This window comes from Mus caroli, chromosome X, assembly GCF_900094665.2.
Source record: "Mus caroli chromosome X, CAROLI_EIJ_v1.1, whole genome shotgun sequence".
In the NCBI taxonomy this organism is placed as follows: domain Eukaryota; kingdom Metazoa; phylum Chordata; class Mammalia; order Rodentia; family Muridae; genus Mus; species Mus caroli.
Genome location: NC_034589.1, coordinates 105,267,090 through 105,284,973, shown reverse-complemented (window position 1 = coordinate 105,284,973; position 17,884 = coordinate 105,267,090). Strand labels below are relative to the sequence as shown.

The 17,884-nt window shown below is 37.9% G+C and overlaps 1 protein-coding gene across 1 annotated transcript in view; it reads right to left on the bottom strand.

The window, feature by feature from the left end:
* LOC110286342 overlaps positions 1 to 15,719 on the bottom strand; it is a 193,464-nt gene extending 177,745 nt beyond the window's left edge. Inside the window, exons 1-2 of the mRNA XM_021152742.2 lie at positions 15,638 to 15,719; positions 13,871 to 13,980 (exon numbers count right to left, since the gene is read on the bottom strand). Of these exons, the coding sequence (XP_021008401.1) occupies positions 13,871 to 13,949 (79 nt within the window). The 5' untranslated portion in view covers positions 13,950 to 13,980; positions 15,638 to 15,719. The remainder of the gene's footprint in view (positions 1 to 13,870; positions 13,981 to 15,637) is intronic.
* Positions 15,720 to 17,884: the final 2,165 nt, after the last annotated feature.

Below are 17,884 nucleotides of genomic sequence, written 5' to 3'. Positions count from 1 at the left end.
GGGTAGGGAAGTGGGGGGCGGTATGGGGGACTTTTGGGATAGCATTGGAAATGTAATTGAGGGAAATATGTAAAAAAAAAAAAAAGAAAAAAAAAGAAAAAGAAACCAAAGTATTTTGGCCCCATCAGAATACAGTTCTCCCACCACAGCAAGGCCTGGATAACCTAACACACCTGAAAAGGATGATGCTGACCTAAAATCTCATCTCATGAAGATTATGAGACCTTTAAGGAGAATATAAATAACCCACTTAAAGAAATAAAAGAAAACATGGTCAAAGAGGTAGAAGGCCTTAAACAGGAAACAAATAAATTCCTTAAAAACATACAGTAAAACACAATGAAACAGGTGAAAGAATTGAACAAAGCAGTCCAAGACCTAAAAATGGAAATAGAAACAATAAACAAATCACAAACGGAGGCAACCCTGGAGATGGAAAACCTAGGAAACACCAACAGGATACAAGAAATAGAAGAGAGAATTTCAGGCATAGAAGATATTGACACAACGGTCAAAGAAAGTGCAAAGCATAAAAGGCTCCTAACATATAACATCCAAGAAATCCAGAACACAATGAAAGGACCAAAGTTAAGAATACTAGGAATAGAAGAGAGTGAAGATTTCCAACTCAAAAGGCCAGAAAAAATCTTCAACAAAATCACAGAAGAAAACTTCTCTAACCTAAAGCAAGACATGGCCATAATTGTACAAGAAACCTATGGAACAGGAAACAGATTGGACCAGAAAAGAAATTCCTCCAGTCAAATGTTAATCAAAACATTAAATGATCAGACTAACAGGGGTGACATTAGCCAAAATATCCAACAGTGGGGAAATAGAACTGGAACAGACCACTTCCAGTAAATAGGCATTTCCCCTAGTCAATGCAGGGGGCCACCCACCCATCTTCAAAATTTTTAACCCAGAACTGTTCCTGTCTAAAAGAACTGCAGTGAAAAAATGGAGCAGAGACTGAAAGAAAGGCCACCAGTTATCAGCTCAACTTGGGATCCATTCCATGCATGTACACCAAATCCTGACACTATTACTGAGGCCATATTGTGCATGCAGACAGAAGCCTGGCATAGCTGTCCTCTAAGAGGCTCTACCAGCAACTGACCAAGACAAATGCAGATACTTACAGTACACACGTGCACACACACACACACATTAAGCAAAACAAGGGCTCGGTCTTTGAGGAAAGATAAACAAAAGACAAGAGAAACAATATCCAAATTAACAACTTCAGAAAAGGAAGGGGGAAAATAACAATTGACAATGAGGAAATTCAAAGAATCATTAGGTTTTACTTCAAAATCCTATGCTCCACAAAATTGGAAAATCTAAATAAAGTGAATGATTTTCTGAACAGATGCCACTTAACAAAGTTAAATAAAGATCAGATAAACTATTTAAACAACCCTATAACCCCAAAGGAAATAGAAGCATTCACTGAAAGGGATCTGCAACCCAATAGGTGGAACAACAATATAAACTAACCAGTACCCACAGAGCTTGTGACTCTAGCTGCATATGTAGCAGAAGGTGGCCTAGTCGGCCATCACTGGGAAGAGAGGCCCACTGGTCTTGCAAACTTTATATGCCTCAGTACAGGGGAATGCCAGGGCCAAGAAGTGGGAGTGGGTGGGTAGGGTATGGGGGACTTTTGGGATAGCATTGGAAATGTAAATGAAGAAAATACCTAATTTAAAAAAAAGAAATACTGAACTTCCTTTGTCACCAGGAAAATGCAAATCAAAACAACCCTGACATTCTACCTTACACCAATGGCCAAGAGGAAAAACTCAAATAGTTCTAGCTGAACACCCAGCTATACCACCCCTAGGCATATACCCAAAATATGCTGCACCATACCACAGGGATATGTGCTCCACTATGCTCATAACAGCCTTACTCAGATTAATCAGAAACTGGAAACAATCCAGATGTCCCTCAAGTGAAGAATGCATTCAGAAAATGTGGTTCATTTACTCAATGGAATAGTGTTCAGCCATTAAAAACTGGGACATTATGAATTCTGCAGGCAAATAGAAGGACCTAGAAAATATCCTGAGTGAAGCAACCCAAACCCCAAAGGACATGCATGGTATGTAGTCACTGATAAGTAGATATTAGCCATAAACCACAGAATATCTATGATACACCACACAGGATCAAAGAAGTTTAACAAGAAGGAAGGCATAAGAGAGGAAGCTTGAATCACACTTAGAAGAAATAAAAGTCATAGGAGGCAGATGGAGGGAAGGAACTGAGTGGCAGAGGGGACAGGGAGGGGAATTGGGGGCAAGTGTGGGGAGAGACATGAGACAGCCACAGGGAGCCAGGAGAATGCATGGAAATCTGCAGCTGCTGGGGGCATGGTTAGGGGGAACCTCTAGAAAGTACCAGAGACCTAAGATAGGGAAGGCACCCAGGAGTCAATGCGAGTGACCTTAGGCTAAATGCCTAACAGTAGGTACATGGAAACTGAAAAGGCTACCTCCTATAGCCAGGAAGGACCCCCAGTGGATCCATAAATACACCAGCACACCCACAAAACTTCCCACCCAAAATGCAGGTTCTATCTAAAACAAATGCAGGTACAAAGATGGAACAGAGACTGAGGGAATGGCCAACTAATAACCAATCCTTGATGTTATTATTAATGATACTCTATTATGTTTGTAGACAGGATCCTAGCATAACTGGACTCAGAGGCTCTATCCCACAGCTGAGTGAAACAGATGCAGATATCCACAGCCAAACATTGGACAAAGGTCATGGACTCTTATGGAAGACTTGGGGGAAGGATTGAAATCCCTGAAAGAGATGGGAACCCCACAGGAGAACCAACAGAGTCAACTAACCCTGACCTCTTGGAGCTCTCAGAGACTGAACCATGAACCAAAGAACACACAGAGACTGCAATGAGGACCCAGGCATGTATGTAGCAGAAGTGCAGCTCAGACTCCATGTGGGCTGCCCAACAACTAGAGTGGAGGCTCTCTACAGCTGTAGCCTGACTGTCCTATCTGATCTCCAACAGGGATTCCTTATCTGGCCTCAGTGGGAGAGGATTGCCTAATTAGGCTGAGACTTGATGTCCCAGGGTGGGGAAATATCCCAGGGGTACCACCCTCTCACAAGAGAAGTGGATAGGCAATGGAGAAAGTCTCTGTAAGGGGAGAACTTGGAGGGGGCAACATTTTGGAGGTAAATAAATAAAAATCTTAATAAAAATAATAATTCTCAACAATAAAAGTTCTTCTGGTGAAATCACCATCCCTTGACCTTAAGTTGTACTACAAAGCAATAGTGATAGTGATAAGAACAAACTGGTGCCGGGCAGTGGTGGCACACGCCTTTAATTCCAGCACTTGGGAGGCAAAGAGAGGCAGGTGGGTTTCTGAGTTCGAGGCCAGCATGCTCTACAAAGTGAGTTCCAGGACAGCCAGGGCTATACAGAGAAATCCTGTCTCGAAAAACCAAAAAAAAAAAAAAAAAAAAAAAAAAATCAAAAAACCAGACAGGTTGATCAATGCAATAGAATCAAAAACCCAAAAATAAACCCACACACCTATGGTCACTTGATCTGTGACAAAGAAGCCAAAACCATACAATAGAAAAAAGACAACATATTCAATAAATGATGCTGGTCTACCAGAAGTCTGGATGCATGAAAATGAAAATAGATCTCTATTTGTCACCTTGCACAAAGCATCCAGTAACATGCCCAACTTGGGATCTATGCCATGTGCAGGCATCAAACCCTGACACTATTACTGATGCTATGTTGTGCCTACAGACAGGAACCTAGCATGACTGTCCTCTGAAGGGCTCTACAGGCAGCTAACACAGATGCAGCTACTTACAGCCAAACAATGGGCTGAAGTTGGGGAGCTCTATGGGAGAGCTGGGGTAAAGGTTGAAAGAACTGAAGGGGATAGCAACCTCATAGGAAGAACAAGAGTATCAACTAACCTGAACCTCTCAGAGCTTCCAGAGATTAAATCACTAACCAAAGAGCATACAGGGACTGCTCAGTCCCCCCGCCCCTACACACACATACCAGGCACTATGTAGCAGAGGACTTCCTTGTCTGGGAAGGAAGGACTCCGTAGAGAGAGGATGCACCTAATCCTGTAGAGACTAGATGCCCCAGGGAAAGAGGATGCCTGGGGGGTGAGGGAGGTAGAGTTGGGTGGGTGGGAGTGGGTGGTTAGGGAACACCTTCTCAAAGGCAAAGGGGAGGTGGGAGGAATGAAGAATTCTATGAGGGGGGACTGGAAGGAAGTACAACATTTGGAATGTAAATAAATAATTAAATTAAAAAGAATGCTATTACTTTATTACTATTAAGTATGATTTCAATCACAGTCAATCTTCTACCAAGAAATAGTATCAGATATTAAGTAGATAATATGACAAGTCAATCTCTAAGAAGATGTAAAAATTCACAGCTTTTATTTCTCCACTATATAAAAATTAAAACATCACTTATCAAAAATTTATGAAAAGGATTTAGATGAAAATCTATAACACTGAAGAGATGGATTTTTGTTAATAAAGATCTAAAAGCAATGATTTAAGATTTCCACTAAGGAAATTAGAAGAAAAAGAAAATAAATTCAAAAGAAGCAGAAGAAAACAATACAACAACAATATAAAATAAAATTCAAAAGAGGAAATCAATGAAAAATACCTTGGAAAAATCAATAAATTAAAAAATAAGATTAAGACTCATAAAGTAAGTAACTGTGGTAGATATGGGTTAGGTTACTGGAAAATAACTATTTAATTGGAATTTTAAGATATTCTACAAAATTCGTAAGGATTTAGACTTTAATCTTTTAGTCAATGTAAAAATTAATACTGTAAATATATACTCACTGGTCTATTTCTACCCAAGTAGAACTGCTTTATGCAAAAAATTAATCTGTTGCTTATGTTTCCATTTCTATATACTATTCTATATTATAAAATATTGTATAATCATATCATACTACACTGCCCTACAAAAAAATAATCATTAGGAATACATTTATCTATTTTATAAAATTAATCCCTTAACTGAATTGACATTTATAAGTATTTTATAGGTAAATCAATCATGTACATGTCTTATTAATAAAAATGTATGAGGACTGATTAATTCACAGTGGTCTTAAGAACAAAGATTGTTTAGCTGGTCATGTACCATAATTAAAATCTCAATACAAAAAATCTAATTATCTGGTGTTGGACAATATTTGATTTAGCTAAACTTGTAGCAAAAAGAGGAGTTAGAAATAGTAGAAAATAGAGATATAAGTGAGGACACAGAGTGGGGGAAGAGTAAAAAAAAAAAAAAAGGCAAAACTATCCAAATCCCTAAGATACTTAATTTATGTTTGACAATGTACTAAAACTTTTAACATGAATATATCAAATTAATTGATATATTATCCTAACTATAAACATAGTCATAAAAATAATTTTTAAATGTTTATAAAATATGACTTAGTAATTAATTAGTTCAACCAACATACATTACATCTCTCTATAAATAAAGGTACAATTTTAAGATTACTGGTAGAGCTTCTGGCCTGTACCTTCCACTGTGGCAGATCATCAGCTTTTCTGCCCCTGTGAAAACCCCACAGTCTGAAGGCTTTCCAGGAGATCTGCCACACCCAGGGCAACATGTAAGTGACCCTCAGAAATAACTGCAGCACCTGGGACCCCTGAGGCACCCAGCAGAAGCAGGAACACTTTCCTCCAATTGATCTCCACCTCCCTTCCAAGCTGTACCTTTCACTGGGGCAGATCATCAGCTTGACTGCTCCTCTGAAGATTTCAGTCTGAAGATCTTCCAGGAGAACTGCAGCAACCCAGAGACACAGGAAGCAGGCTCCAGACAGAGACACACAGACCAGCTAACACCAGGGATAACCAGACGTCAAGAGGCAATCATCATAGATGGAGAAAACAAAATGTTCCATGACAAAACCAAATTTAAACAATATCTATCTAACAATCCAGCCAGACTGCATACTAGAAGCAAAACTCCAACAAAGGGAGGGTGTCTACACCAAAGAAAAAACAAGAAATTATCTCACAGCAAAACAAAAAGGAGAGAATCACATACACATAACTCCACCTACAACAACAAACACAAGGAACTAACAATCATCTGTCTTTAATATCTCTCAATATCAAGTGAATTAATTCCTCAATAAAAAGGCATAAGATAAGAGACTGGATACATAATCAAGATCCAGCATTTTGCTGCATACAGAAAAAAGAAAAAAAACACCTCAATGACAAAGACAGACACTACCTCAGAATAAAAGGTTGTAAAAAAGTCTTCCAAGCAAATGGTCCCAAGAAACAAGCAGGAGTTGCTATTCCAATACCCAATAAAATAGACTTCAACAAAAAGCTATCAACTAAGATGCAGGACACTTCATACTCATCAAAGGAAATATCAACCAAGAGAAAGTCTCAATTTGGAACATCTATGCCCCAAATTCAAGGTATCCCATATTCATTAAAGAAACTTTACTAAAGCTCAAAACACATTGAACCCCACACAATAATAGTGAGAGACTTCAACAACCCACTCTCCACAATGGAGAGACCATTGAAACAGAAACTAAACAGAGACACAGGGAAACTAATAGAGGTTATGAACCAAATGGAATTAACAGATTCATTTCACCCTAAAACAAAAGAATATACCTTCTTCTTAGAATATGATACCTTCTTCTTAGAACATGATACCTTCTCCAAAATTGACCATATAATCAGTCACAAAACAAGCCTAAACAGATACATGAAAATTGAAATAATCCCATGCATCCTATGAGATCATCAGGGATCAAGGCTAGACTTCAATAGCAACAAAAACAGCAGAAAATCTACATACCTATAGAAACTGAACAACTGTCTTCTCAATGATAACTTGGTCAGGGAAGAAGTAAAGAAAGAAATTAAACACTTCCTGGAATTCAATGAAAATTATGACAAACCATACCCAAACTTACAGGACACAATGAAATCAGTGCTAAGAGGAAAATTCACAGCACTACATGCCCTGGTAAAGAATTGGACAGATTCTATACTAGCGACTTAACAGTACACCTGAAAACCCTAGAACAAAAAAGAAGCAAACATACCTGAGAGGAGTAGACAGCAGGAAATACTCAAATTCAGGGCAGAAATCAACCAAACAGAAACAAAGAAAACAATACAAAGAAACAACAAAACCAAAAGCTGGTTCTTTGAGAAAAATCAACAAGATAGATAAACCTCTAGCCAAACTAACTAAAGGGCACAGAAATAGTATCCAAATTAACAAAATCAGAAATGAAAATGGAGACAGAGCAACAGGAACAAGAAATTCAAAAAAACATCAGATCCTACTATAAAAGTTTATACTCAATGAAACTGGAAAATTTAGATGAAATGGATGATTTTTCTAGACAGATACCATGTACCAAACTTAAATCAAGATCAGATTAGCCATCTACACAGGTCCATATCCCCTAAGGAAATAGAAGAAATCATTAAAAACCTCCCAACTAAAAGAAGCCCAGGGCCAGATGGATTTAGCACAGAATTCTACCAGACCTTCAAATAAGAGCTAATACCAACACACCTCAAACTACTTCATAAAATAGACTAAGAACACTACCTAATTTATTCTGTGAAGCCACAGTTACTCTGATACCTAAATCACACAAAAACCCAACAAAGAAAGAGAACTTCAGACCAATTTCAGTTATGAATACTGATGCAAAAAATACTCAATAAAATTCTAGCAGTCTGAATCCAAGAACACATCAAAACCATTATTCACCACAATCAAGTAGGTTTCACAAGTAGGTTTCATCCCAGGGGTGCAGGGTTGGTTCAATATACAAAAATTCATTAACACATTCTACTATATTAACAAACTCAAGGAAAAAAGTGACACAATCATCTCATTAAATGCCTAAAAAGCCTTCAACAAAATACAACACCTCTTTCATGTTAAATAGAGAGGAGGAATTCAAGGTCCATACCTAAATATAATAAAAGCAATTTACTGTAAACCAACAGCCAATACCAAATTAAATGGAGCAATACTTGAATCAATCCCACTAAAATCAGGGACAAGATTATGATGCCCACTTTCCTCGTATCTATTAAATATAGATCCATATTTGTCACCATGCACAAAGCTCAAGTCCAAGTGGATAAAGGACATCAACCAGATACACTCGATATAGTAGAACAGAAAGTGGGAAAGAGCCTCAAACTAATTGGCATTGGAGGGGGTTGGAAAAAGGGGGGATTTCTTAAACAGAACTCCAATGGTTCAGGCTCTTAGATCAAGAATTGATTAACAGCTGCATATATATATACCAAACCATTGGGCTGAAATTAGGGACCCCTGTAATTGAATCACGGAAAGGCTGGAAGAAGCTGAAGAGGAGGGTGACCCCATAGGAAGACCAGCAGTCTCAATACAGTGCAATAATGGCACTCATAATTTGGTGAAAAACAACAAGTTTTTTTTTTTTTTTACTTTACCTAACTGGAGGTAAAGCCCACCAACACAGAGGAAAATCACATTGAATACTGGAAAGGGAGCTAACCACCTGGAGTGACTGAGATCATGGATCTTGAAGAGAACCTATTGCTGCCACTTTTCAAAGTCAGTATACTTCCCAACTGCATTCTAAATATTCATTCTTATTCTCACAGGTAAGTAGAGTTTTCCCACAGAAAGTGGGAAAGAGCCTCAAACTAATTGGCACTGGAGGGGGTTGGGAAAGGGGGGAATTTCTTAAACAGAACTCCAGTGGTTCAGGCTCTTAGATCAAGAATTGATCTAAGCTTCACAAAATAAGGAAGCATGTAATAACAACTAACGAAAAAAACTCATGATGTATATGTATATATGTATGTATGTATATGTGTGTGCATCTCTCATCAGAGAAACCTGCGCTTACAACAGAAGAAAACCATTACAGAAATCTATAGCTCGTCAAAATACATTAAATAAGTAATTATGATGTGTCCAGCCCCAATTGATAAATCTACAACATAAATCCTGCACATAAGATTCAGTGAATATCACAAAACAGGAAGGAGGAATATTTTAAGAGCAGAAGACCAGAAAAGCTGCTGTTGACACTGTTTTTATTACAAATGACAGAGAAGCTCCACTCGTGCTACCTCTACAATATGGCTGCCTAAATAATAACTGAAAAGTACAATACGAATAAACATGCTAAAATGGAAGAGAAATATGTCACCAAGAGACAGACAGGCAGCTAAGGAATGCTGAGAACAGAGAAACAGGCATTTCCAGGAATGTGTCCCCTCATTGGTTATCCAATACCAAGTAACACTAGACAGACTGAACAGGTTAAGTGTGTGTGTGTGTGTGTGTGTGTGTGTGTATGTATGTATGTATAAGTGTGTGCATGTATATGCATCTATGTATATGTATAGTTTTACATATTCATATAATATATAAACATATATTACATGGAAATATATGTGAATACATGTTTATATAAATATATATATTATATATACATCTATTTAATACATACATGTACACACACAAAATAAGGAAGCATGTAATAACAACTAAAGAAAAAAATCATGATTTCAAGTATGCATGGGTGGGGATACACGGGAGTAATTGGAGGTAAGAAAAGGAAGAGGGAAATGATAATGTCATGTCTTAATTTTAAAGATTAAAAATAGCAATAAAATTTTAAAATAGAGAATATAAAACAAGTGGCTATGGATCTGCACAGAGTTCTAAAACAAATTAAAATTTGAGCTAGTAAATAGCTCAAAAAGTTTTTAGCATCCCTAGCAATTAGAAAAATGCAAATTAAAACTACTTTAAAATATCATCTTACTCCAGTCAGAAAACAACTAACCACAAATACTAAAGAGGATATGGGAGAAAGGGGGAGCCCTTGTTCACTTGTTTTTAGACTGTAAACTGGTACATCCACTCTGGAAATCACTGGTACTTGTGCAGCTATGCTCATTGCTACTCTATTCACAATAACTAGAAAATGGAAACAAGCTAAATGTCCTTCACCTGATGAATGGATAATGAAAATAGGGCACATATACACTATGGAATATATTCATCTGTAAAGAAAAATATAATAATGAAATTTTCAGGTTAAAATGAAACTATGAAATATTTTGTTGGATGATGTATTTCCAACCCAAAAAGACAAATCTTTTATGTTCTCCTGCATTTATTATTCCTAGATGCAAACCTTCTTACATGAGTATATAACCTGCAGTAACCACAGAAACAAGGAAAGTAAAAATACAACAATGCAGAGCAAGGGGCTCTAGAGAGGAAATAGGATACACAGATGATAAGAAGGAAGTAATGGGGAAATAGAAGAATTAATTGAGGTAAGGAAGAGAGATCAATAACACTAAAAAGACTTGAAAATGCATAGGGAATCATATTAATTCATATTTACCTAAAGCTACATGTAATGCATATAAGTATATATGTATACATACACATATAGTTTAAATAAACATAGTTATGCAGCTTGGGGTGATAATCCCTTCCTGAAGAGCCACAGACAAGTCCCCATAGGAAGGACCAGAGACCTTCTTTCAAGTTGTTTGTCAGGGTAGTCCAACATGCTCTCAAAACAAGATAGTCTATTTCTATTGCCCTTGGTTGTCTCCTCGAAACTGAAGGTAAGCACTAATTGCCAATGACATCATTAAGACACTGTGTGAACTTGGAAGAATCTAGATGAGTCTGATTTGAAAGCTTCCTCCCCAAAGACTAACTCTCTCGTATTACCAGAAGCAACGATGCAAGCTACCAGGAACAGGAAGTAATCAATGGTCCTATCTAATTGTGATTTCTATGACACAATAGTGACCAACAGGGCAAGATTACCTTAAAAGCCTAGTAGTGGCACCTATATATTTATGGTAGCTGTTGGCTACCATGGACTTAATGGACTTAAGGTCTGCTCAAAAGGAGGAAAAACATGCCTAGTAATGTAAACATGGCTAACTATCCATGGTTAGAGAGTTCATGTACCCTAGAGAACAACCCAGTATGGCTACTTTCTTATATCAGTATAATTCCTAAATGTATTCTAAATTCTTATCCCTATACCCACATAGAAGTGTAGCTCTCAGGCCTAATTTAAAAAGCTTCTTTTTGTAGCAAATGAAGGCCATCATAGAAAGCCATATCTAGTCAAAATATGGAGGACAACTGTGACACAGGTGACACACCTACAACATACTCCTTACACATACTTCCCTACAGGGAACACTGTAGAAAAGTGTGTGGGAAGACTGTAAGAGCAGGAGAACCAAGTCTATAACATGATTATGTATTCTAGATATGAGAGACAAGTTACAATCACAAAATCTTAACAACATGGCTGCCTAAACTCAACAATGACAATCCCAGTTGGCATGCCAATATAGAAGAGTGAAATCTCACCACACATTGCCCCCTTGTACCCCTAGATAAAGAGATAACAGGCAATTAATGACTGATAAAATAGGGGGAATTAGTCTTCTTCAGGGACCACAGCACTAAAGGGATTCAACAACTTGTTTTTATATATTTGCATATGTGTTTATAAACATATATGCTGCAATAATTAAAAAATATGCAATAAATTTGAGAGAGAATGTGTGGAAGGAGAAATGGAATGAGAAGAATTATCTAATTATGTTTTAATTTAAAAATGTAATTACCTAAACTTAAATATGCAGCACTATATATAAAAATCTCAGATGACCCAGTTTAAAAATAAAATATTGGGAGGAGGGGGGTTGGAGATTTAGCTCAGTGGTAGAGCACTTGCCTAGCAAGTGCAAGGCCATAGGTTCGGTCCTCAGCTCTGAAAAAAAAAAAGATATTGAGACATTCTAACATAAATGTTACCTATATACACCTATGTCTTTTCAGAGCTGTGAAAAAGATCTTCAATATGTCCAATTGATTTTAACATATTTGTTTTTCTCTTCATATTACAGAATTCATTTATATATACAATAACTTTGCCACATAATGAATTAGACCAATTAGAGCTAGGAGTCCAGTACCGAAAAGGTCTTTGTTTATTTGGTGAAAGAATGAGAAGCAGTAAGATCAGGTGTCTATAATTCATTATCTGCCTATTTAAATTGTTTTAACAAATACTGTTATAAAATATGCCCATACCACCAAACAAAGGTTAACTAAATGTGCAGTCTTAAATATTTCTTAAGGATAATATTAGAGAAAAATTGAAATTAGAAATATTAAAGTCATTATATTGCCAGTAATATTATTTAATGAGCAATACTATATATAAGGAATTTGATACATATTATTATATATAAAAATGGAATATATTGTTTCATAACTTCAAAAATTTTAAACTTTATAAGGAAGATAAAATGTGAATTCATACACACATAAACATCAAGCCAATGTTAGAATACCTGACAGAAAGTGTACTGAGAAAGAAAGGAAATGTTATGGGACCACAGGAAGTGTGAAATTTCTCCTTATATTAGCACTGTTTTCATTAGTATATAAATTCAAAGTTTGAAAACTAGAAGATAATTCACAGAAACAAAGATAGAAATAGCAATTGAGATATCAGAACTTCATTTTAAAAGTAGAAACCAAGTTGTTATTCCTAAAATACTTATAAAATTGTATAAAATACAAAAATATTGGCTTTAAGGAATTTCATTTTTCAGAGATTAAAATTTTTAAACATGAGTATTAAATGTGAAAAAACACATGGAATGCTATGTTTATTGAAATGATTCTACATTAAAATAATTTGATACAATTTAAATGGTTTACTATAATTTCCTTGCTAGGTAAATATACCATTTTAACAAAATATGAGAAAACAATATGCAAAGCTATTTTATAGAGGAAATTTTAAAAGAATTTAATTTTTATAAATATTTTATTGTCATCTATGCATTACCTGATCCAATTTGCTTAAAATAGAATACTCTAAACCGTTATTACCAATCACTATGTCAAAAGTGCTCTCAAATATCTCAATGATACGTATTATCTTTAGAGGAGGGATTCCATAGCTTAAAAAAATGCTGAGAACTGAAATTTTCCCATAATATTCTTTGCTTTGATAGTAATAAAGAAAATTAAAGAAAGATTATCTTTGGTTTCCCCCTTATCAATAAATGTATTATTCACTAAATATCTGTAAATATGAACACCATGTGATGGATTTAAACTTAACCTCATCCCTCAAAGGTTAAACCTAGTAACTAAGCTTAATTAGTAATAAAATTAATTACATTTATCTCTCCTTTCATTGTGCTCATTTCCCTACATTGCCTTCTCTTTCTGTAAAAATGATATATAACATATCTACTAGTGTTCTTTATTTATATGCTATCAATATTTCTGTATGCTTTGAGAGCATCTAATAATCAATATATTAGTTCAATTGTAATTAATGCACTAATTCAAATATCTACATAAGGAATGTATTAATTTAGACAAGGAAATGATTCTTTTTATGCATGTGAATGTAATCATGTATATTGCTTGAAATAAACCCTGGCACTTGCACATGCTAAACTAGCTTTCTAACAATAAGGTACATCCTCACCCCAATTACAAAATTATTCTTGTAACCTATTTGCATAAAATACAATGGTGTGAACTTAAATTTACCAGGTTTGGGTATAAACTTTAAATATTGAAACAACTTCTTTGAAAGACTGAAAAGTGTTATTTTTATGTACCATAAGTCTGTAAAATATGGTCTCCTAACATTATAAAGAGATAAAGTGTAACATGGAAAGACAGAAATAAGAACTGTTTCAAGTATCTTACCTTCTACCCACATACGAACTTCAGTGGGAGAGGATGTCACAACAGGATCTCCCTGGAAATAACGAAACAATTGTGCCATCTCTCAGAATGGACAGAGAAAATCTTAATACCTAAGAATGAGAAAATAGAACTTAATAAGGTTGATGCTTTATTCATTATACACTATACATTTTATTATCATCTATTATAAGGTATGGAGGTTTGGAAGAAAATACTTGACCATTAGTAATGATCACATTGTTAGTAATTAGTAACTATAATCTAGAGAATCGGTTGTTTAGAATAATACAAAAAATTCAAATACATGTTCTAAATGATTTCTTTTTTGTAGGAGGAATTGAAGGCCTCCACTAGAGAAGAAAATACATGAACCTTAATTAACTTTAATAGAACTATATAAAAAAGTTAAGAAGTTCATGCTTATCTGTACAGAAAACAGCTTCATGCAGCAGGTGGCATCTGAGTCAAACCAAAGAAAAGGAGACAAAAATAAGCCATGGAGGGAAAATTATAAAATCTGCCCCACCTACAGAAAAAATAGGTGTAAAATGCTTTCTGGAATCGAAATATTCATCTGAAAATGTGAATCATTATTAGTCTTGATAATCTTGAAGGCACTTTTTTTTTCAGCTTCCAGGATCCATGCCGGATCACTCAACTCTAAACCACTACATTAAGCAAAATATAAGCCAGACACACTGTGGGACAATCCTACTATTCCGGTACCTGGGAGACAGGGGGATTGGGAATTCAAGCTCATTCTTTTGGCTAGGTAGAGAATTCAAGGTATTTGGGCTATGTGAGACCATGTTTCAAAAGACAAAAGCAAGTAAAACAAAAGAAAATAAAAAATGGCATATAATACTGTGATAGGAAAGACACGCTAAACCTATTTTCCCTTTTAGTTCTACCTTTGAACTAAATTGTATTACTATATAGTAATACTTTACAAAATATAAACCATAAACATATTTTAAAAGATGCTCTAAAATAACAAAGCAATTGTCTAACAAATATTAATCGTAAGCCTTAATGATGATGATCACATTAGATTAATTCTACCACCATTCTTTCCCTCCTCACTTAGCCCAATTTATTCAGACCCTTATTTCCATAATCATTTCTTAGATTACTGGAAAGTATTTTGTTTACCTGTAACCTGCTCTGTAATAAAACTGAGCTTGAATTTCACTCTCAAATGGAAAAAATGGCATGTGCTAACACGATTTTTCCAGAACGTCTAATAGAACGTTCAACAATGTCAAAATCTTCTACATTGCCATTGTTCAATATGGTAGTTATTAGCCATATCTGGTTATTAAATAGGTAAAATTGTGGATAATGAAAATTGTGGGTATAATATTTTTGTTAAGTTAGTTCTTTGATAATTTCATGCATACTTATACTGCATTCCGGTTATTTTCCCCAACATTCCTAATCTCTTTCCCTCTCTCATTAGACCCTGCTCTGCCCTTCCTGTCTCTTACCCAGATACATAACCTCGTTTTGTTTTGTGACTCATTTTTTTGACCATTTACTTTAGCCAAAGCCACTTGTCCATTGGTCCAGGCAACTTAAGTTTGGTGGGGATGACTGTAGTCAACTTTAATTGTACTTACTTTTAATTTATTGAAAACTCGCAATTACTACATTGTCAATACAAGGTTAGATATTTCACTCAAGTATTAGGGTCACTTACTTAGTAAATTATCTCAAACTACTAAGGCTACTAATGAAACAGATCTGAAAAAAAATCTTGATGCTTACTGTCAGATCGTCAGCTGTCTTAAAATACAGAGGAAAGCAGCAAGGCATCCACCAGCAGGAAATGGGAGGAGAAGCAGGGACTATATAGAACAGGGAGGGTGGGAGACAAAATAGAGGAGATTTAGGTAAGCACCATGGTGAACTATGAAAGCTTTCTTCGGTTACTATGAAGAGAATAAAATTAATATTAATATGACAGTCATATAAGAGCTGACATTCAACAGAAAGTTTGTTCCAATAAGACCGACAATATTTCATGACATTCAAGTACATATGTACTTTCAATAAGCAAGTGATATGTGCTCACTCTATGCCCAGCATGAGGAATTTCACTACTTCTAAACATGTGGTACTGCTGTGTTTTCAGAGCATCATCAAAGGCCTTTAATTTCAAAGAAATGGGTCTTCAGTACGCAATGGGGATAATTTTCTCCATTCTTTTCTCTAATCTACTCAAATGATTTGATTTTTGCCTTTCTGGCACCCACTGCTTTTTTTTTAACTGTAGATAAGAGAACTGTGGCCTGTCTTCTCAGACTGCTGCAAATCCATATGTCTATTTATACAAAACATTCACCCAGGGTTCTTATCTCAGCTCTTAAGAATGGAAATAAAAGAAAGAAAACAAAAACCAGCAAAATAAATTTTAAAAGTAAAATATTTGTGGCCTAAAATAGTGGAAAATGTTCTTTTAAGACCTCAGAGTCTATTCCTATGAATGTTGTCTAGCTTTGAAAAGAGCTAATTAACCTTGCTTTATGCTGAAGGGCTTGGGTCTACAGCCTGTGTAGGGTGCTACGCTGGAAACTGGAGGGCCCCTAATTATTAGCATTCTAATTAAGCTGTATGTAGTTTAAATACACAATAGATGTCCTATTACCACATCCAAGACATTAGGGCATTAAAATTTAAAGCCAACCAAATTCTACAACAGCAGCTGAACTGACCACGGTTATTTCTGTAAGAGAATTATATAAATAATGCTGACAAGGATCATAAAAGGTGAATCATGGGCTCTGGGGATTTAGACATTTAAAGGGCCGTTGGACTGCTATCTAATCAAAAGCCATCCCCGGTGTGGCGGGGACGGGGGGGGGGGGCGTGGGGAGGCAAGAAGCCACCATCCTAAGGTTGGAATGGCCGGCATGATACCCCCCAAGGCTTGCCAACGGCGAAATTTTGTGGGAATTTTTCCTAAGGCTGAGCTGAAGTCCGCCTTCCCAGAGCCCACGCCCCCTTGCCTGTCTTTACCTCCCCACTGTGCCCAGAGCCGAAGGACATAGAGAAATCGCGGCTTTTCACCTCAGAGGCCGCCGGTCAAACTCCCAGCCGCGGGGTGCCCCAAACCGTCAGAGGACCAACCTGGCGCCGCTGCGCTCCCTTTTCCCGCCCTCGCCTTCTTCTCCCCTCAAGACTCTTTGGCGGCTCCAGTCGTCAGCCGAAGTTCCGCCTCAGCTCTCCGTCTCACCCTCTTCACGCCCCGCTTGAAGCGCGAAGAGGAGCGACGACGTCAAGGCAGTGTCCCCTGTCAGGAGGCCACCCGGGGGGCCCCCCAGCGGCCTGAGGGCGCTCACCGCCTCCTTCCGCCCCCGCGGCGCCTCGCGCCAGCTCCCCGCGCCTCTCCCCGCCCGCCCGGAACACGCGCGCTCCGGCCAGCCCGCGGGGTGGCTTCTCCTCAGAGCGCGAACCCGCAGCCCGCCGCCGCCGCCCCAAGCCCCTCGGCGGACCCCAGCGGGGACCCTCCACGGGTACTCGCCTCTTCTCCTAGCCCGGTCTTCGCCGGGGGTGCCCGCCGTGCCCCCCTCAGCGGCCGGCAGCCGGCCCCGGAGTCTCCACCGCGTCGCACCCCTGGCCGCGCTCGCAGGCAACTGGCGGCGCGTGCCGGGGAACCTCCGCTTGCCGTCGACGTGACGTAGCGGCTGCTCGGCGGAGGGGCGCGGGGGCGTGCGCAGCGCGGCGCCTCCGGCCCCCGGCTTGACCCTTGCCCCCTGCAGGCGGGGAGGAACCCGCCTGCAAACTTTGCGCTCCCTCCGGAACTGTCGGAAAAGCCGACAAGGCACCTGAGGGAGCCTCGCCGCCAGAAACACACGCCCACGGCACTCGCCGAGGGCGCGGGAAGGCAGCGGAGGAAGAAAACTTAAGTGGAAAGCAACAGGTGGCCCCAGACTCGCGAATAAAAGAGACCGTTCCTTGGGACCCGAGTCAAAGGGAGGACGGAGCCCGTCCTAAAGGCTGTGGGAAAGCTAC